The 20,530-nt window shown below is 35.8% G+C and overlaps 1 protein-coding gene across 3 annotated transcripts in view; it reads left to right on the top strand.

The window, feature by feature from the left end:
• The window catches only part of SSBP2 (single stranded DNA binding protein 2), a 309,703-nt gene that overhangs the window by 74,763 nt on the left and 214,410 nt on the right, over positions 1–20,530 (top strand). For all 3 annotated transcript variants that reach the window (XM_060091793.1, XM_060091794.1, XM_060091792.1), the window contains exon 2: positions 12,756–12,828. In XM_060091793.1, coding sequence (XP_059947776.1) covers positions 12,756–12,828 — 73 coding nt within the window. The remainder of the gene's footprint in view (positions 1–12,755; positions 12,829–20,530) is intronic.

The raw sequence follows: 20,530 nt of genomic DNA, 5'->3' as shown, positions 1-20,530 counted from the left end.
AATACCATCACATTGGGATTAGGGTTTTAACAAATCAGTTTTGGGGGAACACAAACATTCAGTCCATTGCATCTGGCATTCCTAGAGTGGTCTCACTTTCACGGTCCAAGATGGAGGCTGAAACATCACACCAACCTTATAGGCTGAATGCGGGATAAGGGAATGTGGAACAATACCCCTTAGTGTAAGTCTTCCAACTTAAATCTCTATCTCCTTGGCCAAACTTCTGGCAAGTGAACACACACATCTTCAAGGGAAATAGGGGAACATTATCTTTTAGCTGAGGGGGAATATGTCCAGCTAATAATTTTGTTTCTCACTACTCAGAGCAAAGACCTTCCAGGCAACTAAGAGTCTCTACTGTAGAAGAGATTAAAATTGTGTGTGTGTGTGTGTGTGTGTGTGTGTGTGTAATTGAGGGGGGAGAATAGGAGCTTATTAAAGCTCTGTAAATTCAGTTAATCTGCTGTTCTGGAGCTTCCATGGTATTTCTCCTGGACATTCCTGTGGTTCATCATAAGGAAACTGTTAAAAATGGAGGAATAGATTGTGTACCTGACAGTGTTGATCTGCAAACTATTCTGCTTTTAAACACATTTAATTTTGCAGATATTTAGGGAAGTCAATTAAGGAAGGCAGACCTTTGCTAAAATATTTTACTTACGTTCTATAAATTATATTTTGGCATGCCAAGGAAACACTGAAATGGCATAGTAATCTGATTTAGTACCATGAACCTATTATAACACATTTTCTATTTAACTGGCTTTGTAATTGTCAATATTAGTGTAATTTATCCCTTTCAGCTGTTTTGGAATAAAAAGTATAGTTTCTAATTATAGGGTAGATTAGGTTAAAAAGCTTAAACTAATATAGGATGTAGCAATTCTCTGCTAACATCAGGGAGAATTTGGAAAGAGTAAATGTGTTTAGAAATTGCTTATTCTTTTAGATAGAGTTTTATTGTGATATGCCTCTTTCCATTTACTGCTTGGAACTTTGCTTTTTACCCATCAAACCAACTTGTATGGAGTCAGTTGACTAATCTTTCACTGGTATGGTAAGATTTTTCCCATAGGTATAGATAGCATGCTTTTATCTTCCATTTTTGGTTTGGAAACCTTGGAGCATTGGTCTACATGATCTATAGGAACCACACAGACTTATATCATAGAGAAACAGTTTATCTTCTTAATGTTTGAGTGGAGGAGCAGGGTGGTGGGAGTGGTGGTTGTACTAACAGTTGCCTGATGTTGACTTTGACAGGTAAGCTTGCCACTTCTCCATCTTTCACTTGGTCATAGAGTGATATTTCCTGGGAATATAATTTCTTCATGGAAGATATTGAATCATGTTGTTTTGCAGTATTTTTTGAGACACAGCAGACTAAGCGTTGAGTCATATATCCTAATCTCAACTCTTTTACCAAATAGTTCTGTTGATCTGGAAGTCACTCAGTTGCTCTGGGCCATATTTTAGTAATAATAGGATTATGTAATCTTGTATTTGAGTGGTATTTTAAAGTTCATCTGATCCAAACTTCTGTTCAATGAATAAAGCCCCTGCAGTATCCCCAGTTTCAACCTGTACTGGTCCTTTACTCTTTCAGAGATTGGACACTCACATTTCCCAACCCCAAAATGGTTCTTTTCTCAGCCTATAAGATTTTTGGATAGCTCTAATGGTTACAAAAAGGTCTTTGAGGTGTTGAGTTACAATTTGCCTTCTTAGCACTTTAACCCATTGGTTTTAGTTCCACCTTCTTTAGCCATGTAAAATAAGACCAATCCCTGTAATAGCTGACAACCGATTAAGTGTTTGAGCCTTTACTTTCTGCAGGTTATGCATCACTGATACTTCCAACCATTGCTCACAACTTGTCTTTTCTTTTCCCCCTCATCTTTCTAGGACTTTTTTTTTTTTTTTTTTTTGCTGTACGCGGGCCTCTCACTGCTGTGGCCTCTCCCGTTGCGGAGCACAGGCTCCGGACACACAGGGTCCGCGGCCATGGCTCGCGGGCCCAGCCGCTCTGCGGCATGTGGGACCCTCCGGGATCGGGGCACGAACCCGTGTCCCCTGCATCGGCAGGCGGACTCTCAACCACTGCGCCACCAGGGAAGCCCTCTAGGACTTTTTATCTCTCCTTTTTTAGTTCTATGTTAATGCATTTAAGGTAAAATTGGCTCTTGGCAGGGTGGTCTAATATACTATTAATTCATATTAAACTTGCAGTCAGCTAAAACCTGTCTTTTTGTATGGGCTATTGTTATATTTGTCTATCCTATACAAGATTTTTGATTCAAGCACAGGATTGTACATTTATTTTTGTCAAGTTAATCTTATTAGATTTAGTGCAGTGTTTCAGAGTGCCTGTTCTTTTGGGATACTGATTCAGGAATCTAAATATATTAGTTATCTTCTTACTTTTATTTTCAAATTTGATGATTATGCTGTGATTGTTTATCTAAAATCAAGGAGTTTGATTGTTTGTTTCGGGACTTAGGGAAGTCAAGATCTCTTAGGTCACTCTTTTCATTGATTTAGGCACGCATGGATGCCAAATGCTTCTGAGTGCAATTGACTGGAAATTGAGTATCTGGAGATTAATTTGGTAGAGGTTCATGTTGTATTTAATCCTATTTTCTCCCCTTGTCTGCTTTTCTCTTTTATCTGTTGATTATTTTAGCTTCTTATGTAGAGATACACTTTAAATATTTATTTTTAGATACAAATATAACTGAAGAATCAGAATAACTTTATCTAAATTTATAGATATATAAATCCCACTTTCTGATATTTAAAAAAATGTGGGTTTTTACTTATGTTTTGGGGTACAAAATAAATTTCTCTGTTCTAAAGCTTTACATGGTAACCTAAATTTTAATTAGGAAATGCCATAGGGAATGCCTTCTAGATGAACATTTTTCTCAATTACAAATGTACATAAACAGACTTATTTTTTAAAAATCTGAAAAAATAAAAGAGAACTATATGGAGAAATTCTTAATAAAATAACATTGCTATAAACTGCTACTAAATAATTGAATGTTTCCTTTCATATGTAAATGCATTTTATAAGCTATAAAATAGTATAAATATAAGTTCCTATTATTACTCTATCATATTCTATAAAATAGAGTAAAATCTTTCTATTGCATAGTGATACTAGAAGTCTGTCTCAATAATGGAATATTTTGTGAAACATTTTATTACTTTCAGGTACATAGAGAATTTTATTTTTGCCATAATTCTTTCATGCTATTATCCTTTCCTTAAACGTCCTCTTTTCTTCCTGCTTATCCCATTTCCCTTAATACCTAGCTTAAGTACAATTTCCTCTGTTAGTTAAAGCCCTTTTGTTAAGAGTCTCTTACAGTGGTCTCTTCCTGTTCTGAATTCTTGATGTTTTGTTGCCTGTACACCAATCATATGCCACTTTGTGTTACTGATCTTATTTTTAATTATATTTTTCTTCCGATTAACAAGTCTGAAAATTACTTGAGGGAAAAATTTGTCTTCTTTTTTTTTTTTTTTTTGGTCTAAGACCTAGAACAATGGTAGGAGCTGACTAACTGTTGATGGTGATGAGCATTAAGGGTTTATTTGTAAAGTTTCTCAGGATGTTTGAAAGTAGTTTCTCTTTCTAACATTAGATATTTAGAATTATCTTTATGCTACTAATTTGTTAAACTCTTTGTTAGTGTAAAGATGTATTCTTTGACCATATTGCCACAAATTCTGCCTTAGTGGGTCCTATAATGATGTTTCATTGGTTCTCAATACTTTACACAAACTAGATGCTTAAGCGTTGTCTAATAAAGAGATAAATGGCCTGAAAGAGCAAATGCTGTAAATGTCTAAATATTTTGAACTAATGCTAGGAAATGGATTAAGCCCTAGACAAAGCCCCTGTGGTTCTAATTATTTTATATGGAGCTTTAAAAAAATAGCTTCAAATAGGGATTAAAAATATACATTTATACCCTCTGAAAATCAGAGAGAAGAATTATCCTGTGTCTTTCCTGAGTTGGGTTTTTCCTTCAAACACCTGCCCACTTCCTTCTGTGGTATTAAGAGTTCTGGGACCTGTGTCTATGGGTGTATTCTTCTGAAGCATTTTTTCCCTGTTCTGCATGTGCCCTAAGGAGTACAGATCAGAGACATTGCTGGAATTTGTTATGAGAAAAACTCTTCCAGAATTCCTCTAGGGGAAGTGGAAAATGAATTACAAGCACTAGCCTCAATGAATGGTGCATATTAATGTGGATACTTTAAACATGGCAATAATGAAGTAGGTCCAACTAAAGACATCACCAAATATGTTATAGCTAGATGATCATACAGATTTGGCTGGGGTTAAGGAAGTTAGAACAAGGTGAAACGTTTAAAAAGAAGGTGCAAGAAGTAGTAGGGAATGTAAAGTGAGTGCTAAAGGAAAGCAGATATAAAGCAGAATAGATCTAAATGCCAAAATAGCATGTGCAAAGATTAGAAAAGAGAATTAACAGGAAGAATTAAGAAAAATAAGAATGTCAGATCAAGTTCTTCTCATTTCTATTCATGGACTCCTTAGAAGTCCCCATCACACAGAAACCTGAGGGTAGAGAAGTAAGCTATAGTGGCTTCAGTCCACATCAGGGAGCCTCAGACTTTTAGTGAGGAGACTATTAATGTTCATGAAGCAGGGAATAGAAGGATATTGGAGGATTTACAATTCCCTAAACTTGTGGGGGATACAGGTTACTAAAACCTGGTCAGAATGAAGTGTTCACGTCTGTGATCCCAAGTTTGAAGAGCCTCAGAAAGGAAGGTAGATCCTGAACTGCTGATCTTAGACTTGGTTCTGTGGCGTGGGTTGCAACCACCTGGCATGTGACCTGCTGGGCACCAGAGAAATGATGACTTATGGTGAGGAGGTGCTGCCTATACATATAGCTTCTGCTATGTGCACTCTTTAAAAGACAGAAATAAGGAGAGAGAGGTTTTTTTAAAAATTTATATTTTATTTTACATTGGAGTGTAGTTGATTTACAATGTTGTGTTAGTTTCAGATGTACAGCAAAGTGATTCAGTTAAACATATACATATATCCATTCTTTTTCACATTCTTTTCCCATATAGGCTATTACAGAGTACTGAGCAGAGTTCCCTGTGCTATACAGTAGGTCCTTGTTGATTATCTATTTTGTATATAGTAGTGTGTATATGTTAATACCAAACTCCTAATTTATTCCTCCCCACCACGTTTCCCCTTTTGGTATCCATAAGTTTGCTTTCAAAGTCTGTGAGTCTGTTTCTGTTTTGTAAATAAGTAGAAGAGAGAGATTTTAAATGATGCAATTTATTTTCAGTTCTACAATAAACTTCTGCATGAGGTGAAAAAAGAAAAAAAAATCATAAAGCCTGGAGGAAATTCTGAGTAAGTTATTTTCAGTGCTTAGTAGCAAGAGGAAAAACATTAGACTGCTTTTAAATGTTTTCCACTCATCTTAATTTCTTGGGATATGTAATTTATATTATTTATAAAGAAGATATTTTCTAGGTTATTAACTTATTATTAGAGTAAACTGTTACTGTTCATTTGTACTTGAGGAAAATGTTACACATAGATAATAATTTAAAATTAGCTTGGGGAAGGAGATATGAACTGATGACTAAGTTTTAAAATAATTTTTTCTTGATTATAGGAATTTTCAAAACACAGAACAGTAGAGAGAGGGAAGTAAGAAGCCCCATTACCCATTGTAAATGCTTTGAAAAATACTTATTTTAAAAAGAGCAGTTTTAGGTTCATAGCAAAATTGGTCAGAAGGTACAGAGATTTCCCATATTCCCCTTGCCCCCAGTGGCCACGTCATTCACCAACCTGAAAGTTATTTTAATATCTCTGACTTGATACTTGGTATCACTTTTTTAATAATATTTATCTTTACCTAAAGCTACTTTCTAGCCAAATTAATCTGGCTACACTGCATGTTGTTAAAAGCTTATTTGGGTTGTTAAAATTACACACTATGGTTAGGGTAAGTCTACTTTTACTTTAGGACTAGTTTAGTCCTACCTCCAAAGTGTGGCCCGTGGGTCTCTACCAAATGCTGTTGGTGTTCATTGTGAGTAGTGTTCTTGAAGTTTCTCCTGTGAGTAGTTAGTGGTTTCCTAGCCCTCTGTGAGCAACAGTTCTTTGCCTGGCTTGGTGGAGTTCCACCCTATACACTGGGCAAAGGGATTCCTATGCAGATTGTTGGAGTTGTTTTGCTGTGTAGCCCCCTCCTGTCTGATACTCTGCCTACAAATTCCAGCTGCCTCAATCCTCCCCAGTTTAATCCCTTTATCTCTTGAACTTGAGACCACTGTGCTGTATTTGGATTTGTTCCCTCCTTGCACTTTGTTCTGGAATGTGCCTTCAGGCAGAAAACTAGGGTTATGATAGGACTCAAATCTTGTATGTTCCTCTTTTCTCAAGTTTTACAGGCCTGCACTGCCTGTTGTCCAGTATCTAAAACCAGTTGTTTCATATATCCAGTTTTCTAGTTGTCTGCAGCAAGAGGGCAAGTTCAGCCCCACTTACTCCTCCATGGCATAAGTGGAAGTCTGGTGTCTGGTGTTAATTTTGATGTTAATACATTGAAATTGAGTATGGGATGACTCCCAAGGTTAGTCAGCAAGTGTTAGGAAGCTACTAGTATCCTGGATGGATATAAAAGAAAATCTACTCTCTATAAGGATGACACAAACAGAACTATGTATATCAGACAATATATGTCAAGATTCCATGGGCAGGTGGGAGCATGGGTATAATGTATAATCTTCAAGCTGGATTGAAATGGACTAAATGCTATTATCAAGTACACCCAGTACTGTATTTCCAGTGTATATAGCTTAGCTCTAAGAGTGGATGGAGTACTTCCCTGATGGTGCAGTGGTTAAGAATACGCCTGCCGATGCAGGGGACACGGGTTCCACCCCTGGTCTGGGAAGATCCCACATGCCCTGGAGCAACTAAGTCCATGCACCACAACTACTGAAGTCTGCGTGCCTAGAGCCCGTGCTCTACAACAAGAGAAGCCACCGCAGTGAGAAGCCCGTGCACCACGACGAAGAGTAGCCCCCGCTCGCCGCAACTAGAGAAAGCCCACGTGCAGCAATGAAGACCCAACGCAGACAAAATTAAGTACATATAAATAAATAAAGTTATGAAAAAAATCAAATGGGAGATTATAGCAAGAACAATTATTTTAAAAAATGGATGGAAATTTTTACTAAATTTTACAAATAACCATATTTCTGTAAACTCTTGATTAGTTTTAAATTAATTCTTATTTTTATATCTTAGCCTTTTAATTTTCTCTATTGATAGTCATTTTAATCATGAATTTGCCTGTCTGCACAAGGCAAGTGTTTTTATTTCATTTAATTCCAAATCCATACTCCCAAGCATTACTTGTCTATCATTTATGACATCAATGACACATCGGCAATGTAATATTTTTTATGCCCAGCTATCCATTTAATAATTGTTAAATCTTTCACTCCTTTCCCTGTCAGTCTTAACTGATGCAATTATCTCTGCACCAGAACATTTAATTCTGTTTGGTATCTTCAATATCTTTATGTATATCAGGTATCTATTCTCTAAAACTGATATTGAGAGTATAAAAAATAGACTAAGTGAATTTGAAACAAAGACTGGATATTAATATTATTGGGTGGTTGCATAGACACAGTTTTTGACATGCTAAATCTGTTTTTTAGCTTCACTGTTAATGATGAAGAACTTTAAAAAGACAATGTTAGAAACAGATTTCTAATTTTTCACACCTCCTTAGCACCAGGTTGTAAGCTCTGTTGAAAATTTGATCAGGCTGATCTAGTTTCATTACTAAACTACTTACAATCCCATGAGCAGTCTTTCAGTGGCTGCCAAATGCTCCTTGCTACTTGTTAGCTAGCTGTGATCCAGCTAACTCTTGGCATTTTATCACTTGGGAGACACATGTGGATACTGATACGTGTCATTAGTCAACAATGGAATTACACAATGGATCAGGAATAAGAGAGTTCTTTTTTCTAACTCCAACATGACTTTTTAAAAAACTTTTTATTTTATATTGGAGTATAGTAGATTAACAATGTCGTGTTAGTTTCAGGTGTACAACAAAGTGACTCAGTTATTCATATACATGTGTCTATTCTTTTTCAAATTCTTTTCCTTAGGATTATTTACTGGCCATAGGTAGCCATTCTTCTTATTTGACCTTTAACATCCATCCTTGCTCGTCATTTAAAAATTAAGGGGCTTCCCTGGTGGCGCACTGGTTGAGAGTCCGCCTGCCGAGGCAGGGGACACGGGTTCGTGCCCCGGTCCGGGAAGATCCCACATGCCGTGGAGCGGCTGGGCCCATGAGCCATGGCCGCTGAGCCTGCGCGTCCGGAGCCTGTGCTCCGCAACAGGAGAGGCCACAACAGTGAGAGGCCCGTGTATCGCAAAAAAAAAAAAAAAAAAAAAAAAAAAAAAAAATTAAGGTCTTCTTATTCTGGCAGGACATATTATATGAGCTGTTTATATGTTAAGCATATTAGCCTTTTGTTGTCCTATTGATTGTGTATCCTATTTTCTCAGTTCATTATTGCTTTTTAATTTTATTTGGGGTTTTTCGGTGGGGGGGTAGTCAGAGGTTTAACATCTTTCTGTGTTCTTTTCATTTTTATATATCTTTAATTCCCTTCTAATTATATATTTTGTAATTAACAAAAAAATCCACTTTTGTTAGAATTGTGCAAAATAAAGTAAGTGGAATTTCCCCCTTTCCTTTTGTAAATAAGTTAAAAAGTTAAACTGTAGACTGGTCAACATCCAAATTTATTAGAGATTTTGAATACATGAAGTCTAGTTGAAATATCAATATTAGAATTGGAGATTGATAGAATTTGAATTGTGAACTTTTATCAGTGGTGGTTGACTTTTCCGTTCTGCCTTCGATGGCACCCATGAGTGTATATGTGTGTAACTGAGGGACAATGAGTTGAGTGTGCATCACATGTGTAGGTGATATGTAATTACTGTGTTGAGGGCAGGGCCAGGTGGGCTCAGGCTTTGGCTATTCTCAGTTCTCTTCCCATTTTAATCTCTACCTTTGCTCTTACTTTTAAAGCTTAAGAGCCTGCAGTAACCAGGGAGTACAGAAGGTCTTGAGCTGTTTCAGATATATTTTGCATTCTGGCTTTGTATTCCTCTCTAGAATTCCTGGTCATGATTTTGTTAACTCATTCCTTGGTATCTATTTGAAATTTAGAATGAAATGAAGATAATTTAAAGGCATATGATCCATGAATCATTGATATGCTTTTTCATTAATCAATGTTTAAAAAAAAAGTCTGTGTCTGCTTTCTGCAAACAAGCTCTTACTGCATGATTATTAATTTTTTTCTGTGTAATTGGATCACATTATAAACCACTAGATTAGATAGCCACTCTGTACTTTATCAAAAGTAGTTAAATTTCTTAAAGATCCTAAAAAGGAAAATGAAAATGTTAATATGAGAGTGTACACATTTTAAATATTTGTATATTTAATATTTATTTTAAAATTTTCACTGTCCAGTAGAAATTGAATCCGAATAAAATGTTTGATGATCTCCTGTCACTAGGTAAGGGACCATGCTATGATTCATCTGCACCGATGGACAAGTGTCACTCCTCACTCCCCTGGAATCATTTGTGTTCATACACAAATAATTTATTACAGGGCTTTTCCCCCAGAACCTTCTGGAGATTCTTATTTCTGGTGGCCCTAATGCCTCTATTGTAGGCAGCTAATGGGAAACACACAGTATCTGTATCTGAAGGTAGAACAAATACTCCTATTGCTCTGGGTCCTACTGGTTCTTCAGGAGCAGGAGGGAGGATAGAAAGGAATGGCAAATGTGAGAGAGGCTGCGGTGTTGGAATCCAGTATGTGACTTGCTAATATAATATGTAACAGAATTAGCTGAAACTGTTGCAGTCATTGTTACTATTTACTGTGCTCTCTGATCCTTTCAACAATACTACAAGGAAAGTATCCTTCCTATTTTGCAAATGAGGAAACTGAGACTCAGAAATTGTGTTTCATTGAAAGTGAGCACAGGTACTGTAAATAGAGGGAGAAGGTGAATTTAACTCTGGACATGGTCAAGTTAAGAGAGAGCTATCCTGCTAGAAATTTCAAACAGTAATTTGGAGGAGCAGGTTTGGAGCTTGGTAGAGAGGATAGGGCTAAAGACATAGGTTTGGAAAATCCTATGCACAGAGGTAGTAGTTAAAATGTTGGGGATTTGCTAGTGATGTATTCTGGAGTCATCAAGGCAGTAGAGTTGATTAACTGTTCACCCATATGATGCTCCTTGCCACTCTCTCTGGAGTATAGGTCCTGACTGCCTGGGAAGCGTTCATTTTGTTCAAGGAAGTTATAGAACATGGATATATGAGGCGGTGTTATAGATAGATTTTCTCAGCCCTGTCCCATTTTATCATCCTGTTGATAACAATATGATGTCCTGCTACAGCTCAGATTCTAAGGGTAGGAAGACAAGCACACCCCTAGGAAGATGCTTCAAAATCTTTAGTTCTGTGGTTTGAAACCCCTTCCCCCCATTGATTCTGTGCCTCCGCCAATACGTCTTTTAGAATCACTGTCCTGAACCCATTGAGAGAGAGAAGATTGTTGCTTTAAATTCTACTTATAAAGAGGTATACTTTTTGCTACCTAATTAATTGGGGGAAAACATAGAAGAAATATATTATCTCCTTTAATATTACAAAGAACAGATTACAAGGAAGTGGCTTGCTTAACTTTAAGGAATGGTGTTTATTGCAAGGACACAGCAACAGTTGTGCTCTGGCCTTGACTGTTCTGGGGTCTGTTCTGTTATTGCACACCCCCCCCCCCAGACCCACCACGGTGCCTCTGCTTCACTCAGCGCCTCTCACTTCCAACTTCTCCAAGCTTGGTAGAACATCCTTACTGCTGAGCCTTTGACTTAGGCCTGGCTTTCTTGTCCAGACTGCACCACTGGTTTGGCTCTAGGTCCAAGATTTTACAACCCACAAGGAATAAGGCTCTAGGGCCGTACGCAGTAGGGCCACACTGCCACTGGCAGGCAATTTTTGAGGCTTCAGTCTCTCCAGGAGAAATTCACAAATACTTTTTTTTTTCAAGGTGAAATCTGCCATCATGATCGGGAATCATGTGATGGGTTTGGAAGTAGTTAGTGGAGAGACAGAGTATGTGGGATATGTGTGTTTGAAGAATGTGTGGTAAGAATCACCAGTTGGGTTTGTTTGAAACTACAGGAACATTTCAATTCCCATATCCCATATGACATACTTTGGGGTATGAACCTTCCTCAGGGAGCATCACACAGGGATGTGACATACTACCTGTGTTAGGGTAGAAGAAGAGTTGAGAAGCACTGATCCAGGAAGTGGCATTCAACTTGAAGAGAATAGGAGATGTTCCTAAATTATATTCGTATACTCACTGTCAACAACATATTTTCATCTATGAGTAACTTTAACAGATGTCTGCTCATGGTGCTTAGTAACTACAGAATGATTCTCATCTTAAGAGTTTGGCAGTTTTGAAATGGAGAAAGAATTAAATGGACAGAGCAAGTGATTATATACAGGCTTTCCCTTTTCATGACAAATACATGTTATGTTTTCATGAAAATGGGGAAAATATTCATTTTTGCAAATGCCATCAGTCTTTAACAATCATAAATTCACTTGGCAAGAGAAATGGAGTAGCTCTACAGAACTGTGGTTATTGTTACATTGTTTTGTTTACTGTAAACCTGGCTCAATATTGGTAAATACAGTGTAGCAGAAACTGAACTGTTGTGAGCTATCTGGGCATCAGTCCAAGATATCATTAAAAATACTGCCTCAGACTAATTTGGGTTTATGAATAATATTTTGTTAACAGCTTAACTAAAATTGAGCCACATGGTGTAGCTTAAAATTCTGAATCCACAAGATAATGAGAGTAGTGTAAATGTATAGTGCATACTTAATATTCTATATTTGAGTGATAAATTTATATTTACTTCCGTGTTAACCTTTAAACTATAAGCACCCAAATGCTTAATATAATCTGGTATCTTTAAAGTTTACTTAATGCTGTGATTTGCTGTTAATTTGAATTTCTTTTAAACTAAAATATTATTGGTTTAACAATCTAAACTAAAGAATAAGGAGAGAGGGCCTGAACAAATATATTAAAATGGACATTCAACACCCATTTTGGCATACAGATATGTAAACAGCTGGAGTTTATGTTAACATTCACCAGAAAGACAGAAGGATATAGTGTTGTTGTAAAGGTCCAATAACTTAATTCATTTGTTTTACTAATAATTAGACCTTCAGGTAGGTTATGGGAATTATTAATGTTTGGTTTTAAGTTAGTAATTCATATTAGGTATAACAAAGGGAATTGAGGCCTTGATAAGTTAGATGATCCAAGACAAAAATCCATATTTAGGTGTTTCTTGCCAAGAGAAGATATTATGTGTCTTATTCTTTTGTGCCCTATTTTAATTAAAGTTCTTTCTGAACATATGTGTATAAACTCCCATTGAAAAGATGTTGGAAGAGTTGATTTTCTGTCACTGTTCCTGTGAAAAATATTTCTGTAATGAAAAGGTGTGTGCATTATTTAAAGAATGAATTTTAAATATACCCCTTCTCAATAAATATTTTATTCATTTTACAGGTTAGCACTCTACGTATATGAATATCTGCTCCATGTAGGAGCTCAGAAATCGGCCCAGACATTTTTATCGGAGGTATGTTTTGTATATTTTCTGCATTGTATTTTGATATCCTATGTAAGTGAATGAAAAATATACTGTAACAATTATTTGAAAAAAAATCATTATGTATTATATAATGAATGCTCAGTTATCAGAATGCATAATATACTCTTTGTAGATTGTTTGTAAGCATTTTTAGTATCCCAAAATTCCATATCCATATAAATAACCTCCTACTCAACTTTACAGCCATTTTTTCCCTGTAGAAATAGAACCTTTAAACCATCATATCTCTAGTTTTAGCAATATCTTATTTTGGCATTATTCACAATTTTGGAAAATATGGTTTTTGTTTTTATTTTGTGTGGATAATAGTAGATTGATGACTGAAACTTCCGTTAGAAAACATTTTGATAATCTTGCTTCAACTTCTTTTTTCTCTTTCTGTTTTTCTCCGTCACAATATTTTAAACTTTGAGCTCTCATACAATGTTACTTTTTCCTTCTCTAATTTATATAATGATGAGGATGAGGAGGATTTTATTGAGTTATATATATGCCAGGCATATTATCTATAATTATAATAAATATTATATTATCTATAGTTCTTATAAGAAATTTGCAAGGCATATGGTATTATTCCTGATTTACTGATAAGAACTACAGGGCTCAGGGAGTTTATATTACTAGCTTATGGTCACATAGCTTAGTAAGTTATGGAACTAAAATTCAAACCTTAGGTTCATGTTAATTCCAAAGCCCCTGGTTTCCCCTCTGTATCTGTGCTGTCCAGTATGGTAGCCGCTGGACAGATATGACTTTTTGAGCACTTGAAATATGACTAATGCAATTGAGAAGTGCTGTAAGTATGAAGGTACACACTGGATTTTGAACACTTGGTGTGAACAAAAGAATATAAAATATCAATAATTTAAAAATTTTGATCACATTGAAATGATAATATTTTGGATATATTAGACAAAATAAAATTACTAACATTATTTTTCTTTTTTCTTTTTTAATGTAATTTCTAGAAAATTTTAAATTACATCTGTGGCTCTCATTTGTGGCATATGTTTATGTTTCTGTGGGACAGTGCTGATCACAATTACATTGTCTCTAGTGATCTCACTAGTTTGCCCTTTCCAGATCAGGGATATGACGGGCAACCCCTTGACCAAAGTGCCCTGCCTGAGGTACAGCCTTCTTGAGATTCACTATCCTCCAACAAGCACACAAGTAAACAAACACATGTAGCCCCCCAATCTTTTATCTAATTAATTAATATATGTGAACCGTTAGGTCCTGTTTGCAAGTAAGAAAATTGAGAGGTATGCTCAGAACTTAAGAAGTCAATTGTTTTACTATAGAAGGAATATATGCAGTGTAATAAAAATGTGATTTCAATGTTTATTTAAATCAAAAACAGAAGTTTAACATATCCATATCTCATTAAATAATTAATTAGAACTCTTTGGTCTATAACCTTTCTGAGTCACATTCACTGTTTGATATTATAAAGTGACTGAGATTGCAAAGAGGATGCTTTTAATAATTGTATTCTTAATCACTGCCAACTTATATTTAAAAGAAACTAAAGCTACTTATGGAGATTTTCAAGTTTTATTTTAATGCATTTGAAAACTTGATGAAACTTGATAAAAGAATTTACTGGTCACTTTCCTTAAATCAAGGACCATTTTGGATTGGCTCAATTTTCTGAGTCCTCGGGGGTTCCCAAGACTATTTTTTCTTAGCAATACTAATAATCACTTCATCAAAAAAGAAAAAAGTTGCCAACTTCTTTAAGGAAGTTCAGGTACTAGGACTCAAATAAGTTATGTGGATTGAACAGATAACTAGATACTGTACTGATATGCTTCTGGCTCAATGGACAATGGATATACAACTTTTCTAGAGCTACTTGGTAAAAATAAAATTATAATTCCAGAAGAGATTTACACATTTTTAAACAAGTATTTACCATGATTTTATTTTCTCCGGCTGCATTTGGAATACAAAACTGAGGATATCTCTGAATTATTAATCTGGTTCAATTTCACAAGAGGAATCAGTTAGGCTGAAATTAAACTATCGTCACCAGGAAGACACAATATTACTGGACTTTGGAGATGCATGTATGTGATTCCCAGAATAGTTACATGGAAATCGTTGAACATAAAGCAATCGTATATATTTTTGTGGGTACATACTTATGAATGTGAAGTATAGTAAAGGTCTGAAAGAATATACATTCCAGACTAGTTGTTGGTGGGAGTGGGGATGTTAAAGGAATCAAAGGGGAATTTTATCCTTACTTGTAGGATTTTTTAAAACAAGAAATATATATGTATATATATTTGTATAGTTATTTAAAAATAAAAATAATAGAAGATAAAATACAAAATTACCTTGATTTTAAAATGGAAGTCCGGAGGTAGATTTGTAGTAGGCCATTGCTGAGTATACCCTAGAGTTCTAGATACAGTCGTCCCTCCGTATCCACTGGGTATTGGTTCTAGGACCTCCCCACCTCTACCCCACTGCTGTGGATGCCAGAATCCACAGAGATTAGGTCCCTTATGTAAAATAGCACAGTGTTTGCACATTGCCTACACTTATCTTCCCATGTATTTTAAATTGTCTCTAGGTTACTTCTAATACTTAACAGTGCAAATGCTATGTAATAGATGTAAGTACAATGTAAATGATATGTAAATAGTTGCCCGTAGGAAGCAATTTCAAGTTTGGCTTTTTGGAACTTTCTGGAATTTTTTTTCCAAGTATTTTCTCTCCGTGGTTGGTTGAATCTGTGGATGTGGAACCTACAGATAGAGAGGGTTGACTGTAATTTCAATTGGTTAAATTTCAATAGCTTGCTATATTGTCCTCCCTCATATTTTAAGTTTTCATAATACCAGCTGCTTGTGTTTGCCTATACATACCAGAAGCCTTCTCTCATCTGGGCATTACTCGGTGCTATTCACTGCCTAAAATCTCCTCCCCTTCTCTCCTTGACTAGCTTAGAAGTAGCTTTTTCTAGGAAAGCTTTCTCAGGGCTCCACCTCTCCGTGCTGATAGTGTTCTTACCTGAAAGCCTTTGCATATTCTGCCAAGAAGCTTGGACTTATTTTCTTGGCAAAAGAGAACTTTTATTCTTTTAAGTAAAAGAATAGCATCATTAGGTTTGTACTGCAGTGTCTATGTGAATGGCAGTACCCATCCTCTTTAACTATGGACAACAAAGAAAGGAGAATGTAATCTTTTAGAGCTTTGTACCCTATTTAGCATTGCTTTCTCTCTTCCTTTCACTTGGATCATCTGGAAAATTTAAGGCTGCTCATTGTAGAATGACTTCTTACGTCATTTGAGTAGTGAAGGACCATCTTATCTAAATTCTTACTCTATACCCAGATTTTTACCTAATTCAGAACTGTTATACAAGGAACTTAAAAATCAGGGGGACCTATTTATTTGGGTTGGGTATTTGTGATAAAAAGGAAATGACTGAAGTGGCACCAATTACTCAAGTATTCGATGTTCTCGCCCTGGTTCAAGGCAAAGTAGAATGCTTCTTCCAATTTCGGCATTCTCACTCAGGATGAATGAGGATATGGATGACTATGATGTTAATGAGCCCTTGTGAGCCAGGATTTACTGTGCTGGGCCATCTCTTTCATTTATATGGGTTTGCTTTCTGGATGAAGTTGTGAGAAGGTCAAGTTGGAACTCCAGGCATCATCTGAACAAGTAAGATGTGTATCTCAGCAGCCTAATCTCTCACTTGGGCTTAGCCTTTCTTATAGTGCCCTTGGCCTAGCCTGTCAGAAATTGGACTGCTTCTGATAGCTTTTGTTATCAGTCAGAATAGTAGGGCACTATTAGCCCAGCTATTTTTTTTCTTAGTTAAAAGAGATAACATTGGGATAACAGTAGAAATTAAAACGTTTCTCTAGCCAGGCTGTGTTAAAGCTCATTGTTATCTCTGATTCATCATAGATCCTAAATCACTACCTGAATCCTAAATGTAGTTTGTATGACTTTTCATTTTCTTACCACCAAGAGGACAAAATGGAATATTCTTTAGAAATATTCTCAATACAGAGCCCCTCCTCTGCTTTATATTTTATTATCCTTCAGTATTCAATAATTATAAACAGGATGCTAAGAAATCTTCTTTACAATTCTATATCAATTTTTGTTATTTTGGGTTCTTTAAAAAAGATTCTTTTCCTGCGTTATATTATTTCATTATGCAAAGATAATTCCTCCTTGTTCCTGAAATTTTGCATGGTATTCATGCCTCAGAATGAGGCTTGGTGTCTGTAGCAAATAAAATTAAGAATTAGAGTGTTTTTGCAGAAATCAGGTTTTTTTTCTCTTCTTAGAAATTTTACATGGTTTATACTGTATTACTAGCCCTTATTTGCCATAAATTAGCCAATAAGTTAGCCAGAAATAGAAGCTTAAAAATATCTAATAGATTGTTTCTTCAGATTTTATTAGGAATGCTAAATTATTGAACTCCATGGACTCCAAAATTCTGTTCTGTTTATTTTTTCACCTATATGAAGAGAGAAAATAATAATAATAATTTCCTTACCTTACCTGTTTCTTGAACTTTAATTTGGAGGCGACATAGTGTAGTGGGTAAGAGCAATCACTTTAGGGCCACACTGCTGGATTTGAATTGTGTTCTACATTATATTTACTTATTCAGTTTTCTTAATTATAAAAAGAAGATAATCATAATAATACTTTAAAGTGGTGCTGAGGTTTAAATGAGTTAGTACATGTAAAGTGATTTGAAGGGCCTGGCATGTGGTAAGAGCTGAAAGGTGTTATTTTAATACTTGACTGATTCTTTTCTTTTCTTTTCTTTTTTTTTTTTGCTATGGGATCTTAGTTCCCTGACCAGGGATTGGACCTCGGCCCTGGCAGTGAAAGCCCTGAGTCCTAACCACTGGACTGCCCAGGAATTCCCCTCTTTTCTATCTTGTGTAGTTTATTTCTTTAGAGTACAAGTATAAATATATATCCTACGTGCACGTGTGTGCTCCAAGTATCTGTCACCTGGATGGCCCATAATCCTCCTATCTCCTGGGGTTACCTTTTCTAGCAAAATGGCTCCAGTTCGAATCCCTAATATAATAGGTTGTCTCAAGTCCTCTCTAACATCTCTGGGGCTTACTAGGGGGAGGGAGGACAGTATGGTTCTCTTGCTGTAATTTCTTGCTCTCACTAAGTATTACAGCCCTGCTGCTTCTCCTCCTTAGGGCTGATGACTTTTCTTTGCCTTAACTTTCCTGTTTCCTTCATATGCATCAAGGAATTTTCCCAGTAAAGAGTATTCCTTTTTAAGAGGACTTCTACCTTCCTTCTAAAGCAGAGCAGGACTATTCAATAAAACTTTCCTTGATTTTGGAAATGATCTCTAATCTCTGCTGTATAGTAAGTTCTCCACTAGTCACATGTGACTACTGAGCCCTTGAAAAGTGGCTAGAGCAATTGAGGAATATTCAATTAATTTTAAATGTAAAGAGCCACATGAGGTTAGTGAGTACCACGTTGAACAGCACAGTTTTGGATTCTATCTGCTTCAAAGTACAGTCAGATTTTTCTTCCTGTAATACATCTATCAGCTTTAATATTTTAAATTAGAATGTAAAAATTTTTACTTTTTTTTACACTTTGTTTAGTTGTATGGATGCACCGATACTTCTATACATGGAAGATTTTAGAAAATTAGTAGGAATGGTGGATTATATCTAAATTAGAAGTCTCAGGATTTTGTCTAGCAACAAATGTGTACATAGGTGTGCATTCTTTTCTTAACACAGGAACTAGCTTTATCCTTTCAGGGTATTAATTTTTTTAATATTGGTTTTCAAAAAGTATGAAAGGATTTAGGAATACTCTGTAAAGTTTGTATCCCATGAGCTTCACATGAACTGCTGTGCTGTTGGAGATGCTGTTGACCATCTAAAGTGGTCCCACATTGACGAGGCTGGAACCCCCCCCAAAAAAGGTGCTGTCGACATCCAGAATTGCCCCACCTCGGCTTTGTTGCTCCTGCTGCAACCAGCAACTACTCTTTTGGAGCCAGGGGCAGGAAGCTTCTCTTTTTCCTCCTGCCTTTTGATATCCTACTAGTGTCTCCTGATAGCAGAACTTAACAGGAAACTGGCTGGCAAGGAGCCTAGGAAATGTAATTTTCAGAATCCAAGCACCAAGTGTAGAACGGAGTATAGGAGGGGTGGGTTTGGGGCTGAAAGATAATAGGTAACTGACCAGTATACCTTGATGGAAGCAAATGATGATGAGATGATAAGTAAATGTGTGTGTGTGTGTGTGTGTGTATGTATATGTATATGTATATATGTTTGTATGTATGTGTATCACAAATTTTTTTTTACTATACACTCTGTTCTGTGCTTTGATTTTTGTTTCACTTGTTCGACTTCAGTTGTTTTATATTGGTTCATTAAATTTATAATTCTCTATTTGTGGTTGTAGGGTATTTCATTCTATGAAATGTGCCATAATATATTTCACCAGCCCCCTACTGATGGACATTTAGATTGTTTCCAGTCTTTTGCAATTACAAATGATGCTTCAATGAAAATTGTTTCATATATAATTTTGCACATGTGACCATATTTATAGAATAAATTCCTAGAAGAAGAATTGCTATCAGATAGTGATAATTTGTAATTTATAATTTTCAGTTATAAACCATATGGCATGTCTTACTCTTGCCAATATACCTTTCATTCATGATTCAATGTTTGGCTGTGCATTTACATAGAAATGCTGAAAACACTAGATCATATGATAGAGACACTGTATAATCACAGACAAGGCCCTCAGTTGCAGAGTATGGCAGTGGGAATTGGCCTTGGGATTTACAAGGTTACAGGAGAATACGGCCTTTAGCTGGACTAATGTCGGAAGGAAGGGAGGTGGATGATTAAACAGCAAAAAGTCTAAGGACTAGGGACTACACATTGGGCCTGGAATAATGCAAGAAGGAAAAATAGAATAAAGAGAGAGAGATTGTTTGCATAGATGCCGCTTAAACACCTAAACAAGCCTTAAGCCCATGAAACTCAGTACAAAAGAAAATGCCTCTTCATAAATAGCAGAAGAATTGTTTCTAAAATGACTGTTGACATTTAGAAGTATTTTCTGGCTATTCCTCAACGCCATCCATTATTAATACACGTTTGCTAAAAATGTTAAACTACATATGTGGATGTGAATATGATTTTAAAATGAAAGTCTTCCTTTAGCTTTTTCCAGAGATAATAGTTATAAGTTTGGTGTCATTTTTAATATGCATACACCCAAATGCACACGTACATATTCACACATTTTTTTTAAACAGGAAAGGTTTTATACTATATGTATTTGTTCTCCAACCTTTTGTAATCTCCAGCTTGAAAAACCAATATAGCATGGCTCTTTTTCCATGTAGATATATCTTATTCATTTTAATGATTACACACTGTTCTGTAGTATTTAAGCACCCAAATTTATTTTACGTTCACTACTGGTGAATGTTTTTCAGGTTGTTTCTAAGTTTCATTGTTTCTAAAAATGCTGCAGTAAATGTGCCAAAGTTTTCTATAGATCAGGTTCTGTTTTCTTGAGCATCATCTCATGCTTTCTCTAAACAAGTAATATCTAGAGTAGTAATTAGTTTGGAGGCAAAAAATACCATTCACTATGGAAA

Source organism: Mesoplodon densirostris, chromosome 3, assembly GCF_025265405.1.
Source record: "Mesoplodon densirostris isolate mMesDen1 chromosome 3, mMesDen1 primary haplotype, whole genome shotgun sequence".
Taxonomy (NCBI): Eukaryota; Metazoa; Chordata; class Mammalia; order Artiodactyla; family Ziphiidae; genus Mesoplodon; species Mesoplodon densirostris.
This window is presented reverse-complemented; position numbering and strand designations above follow the sequence as displayed.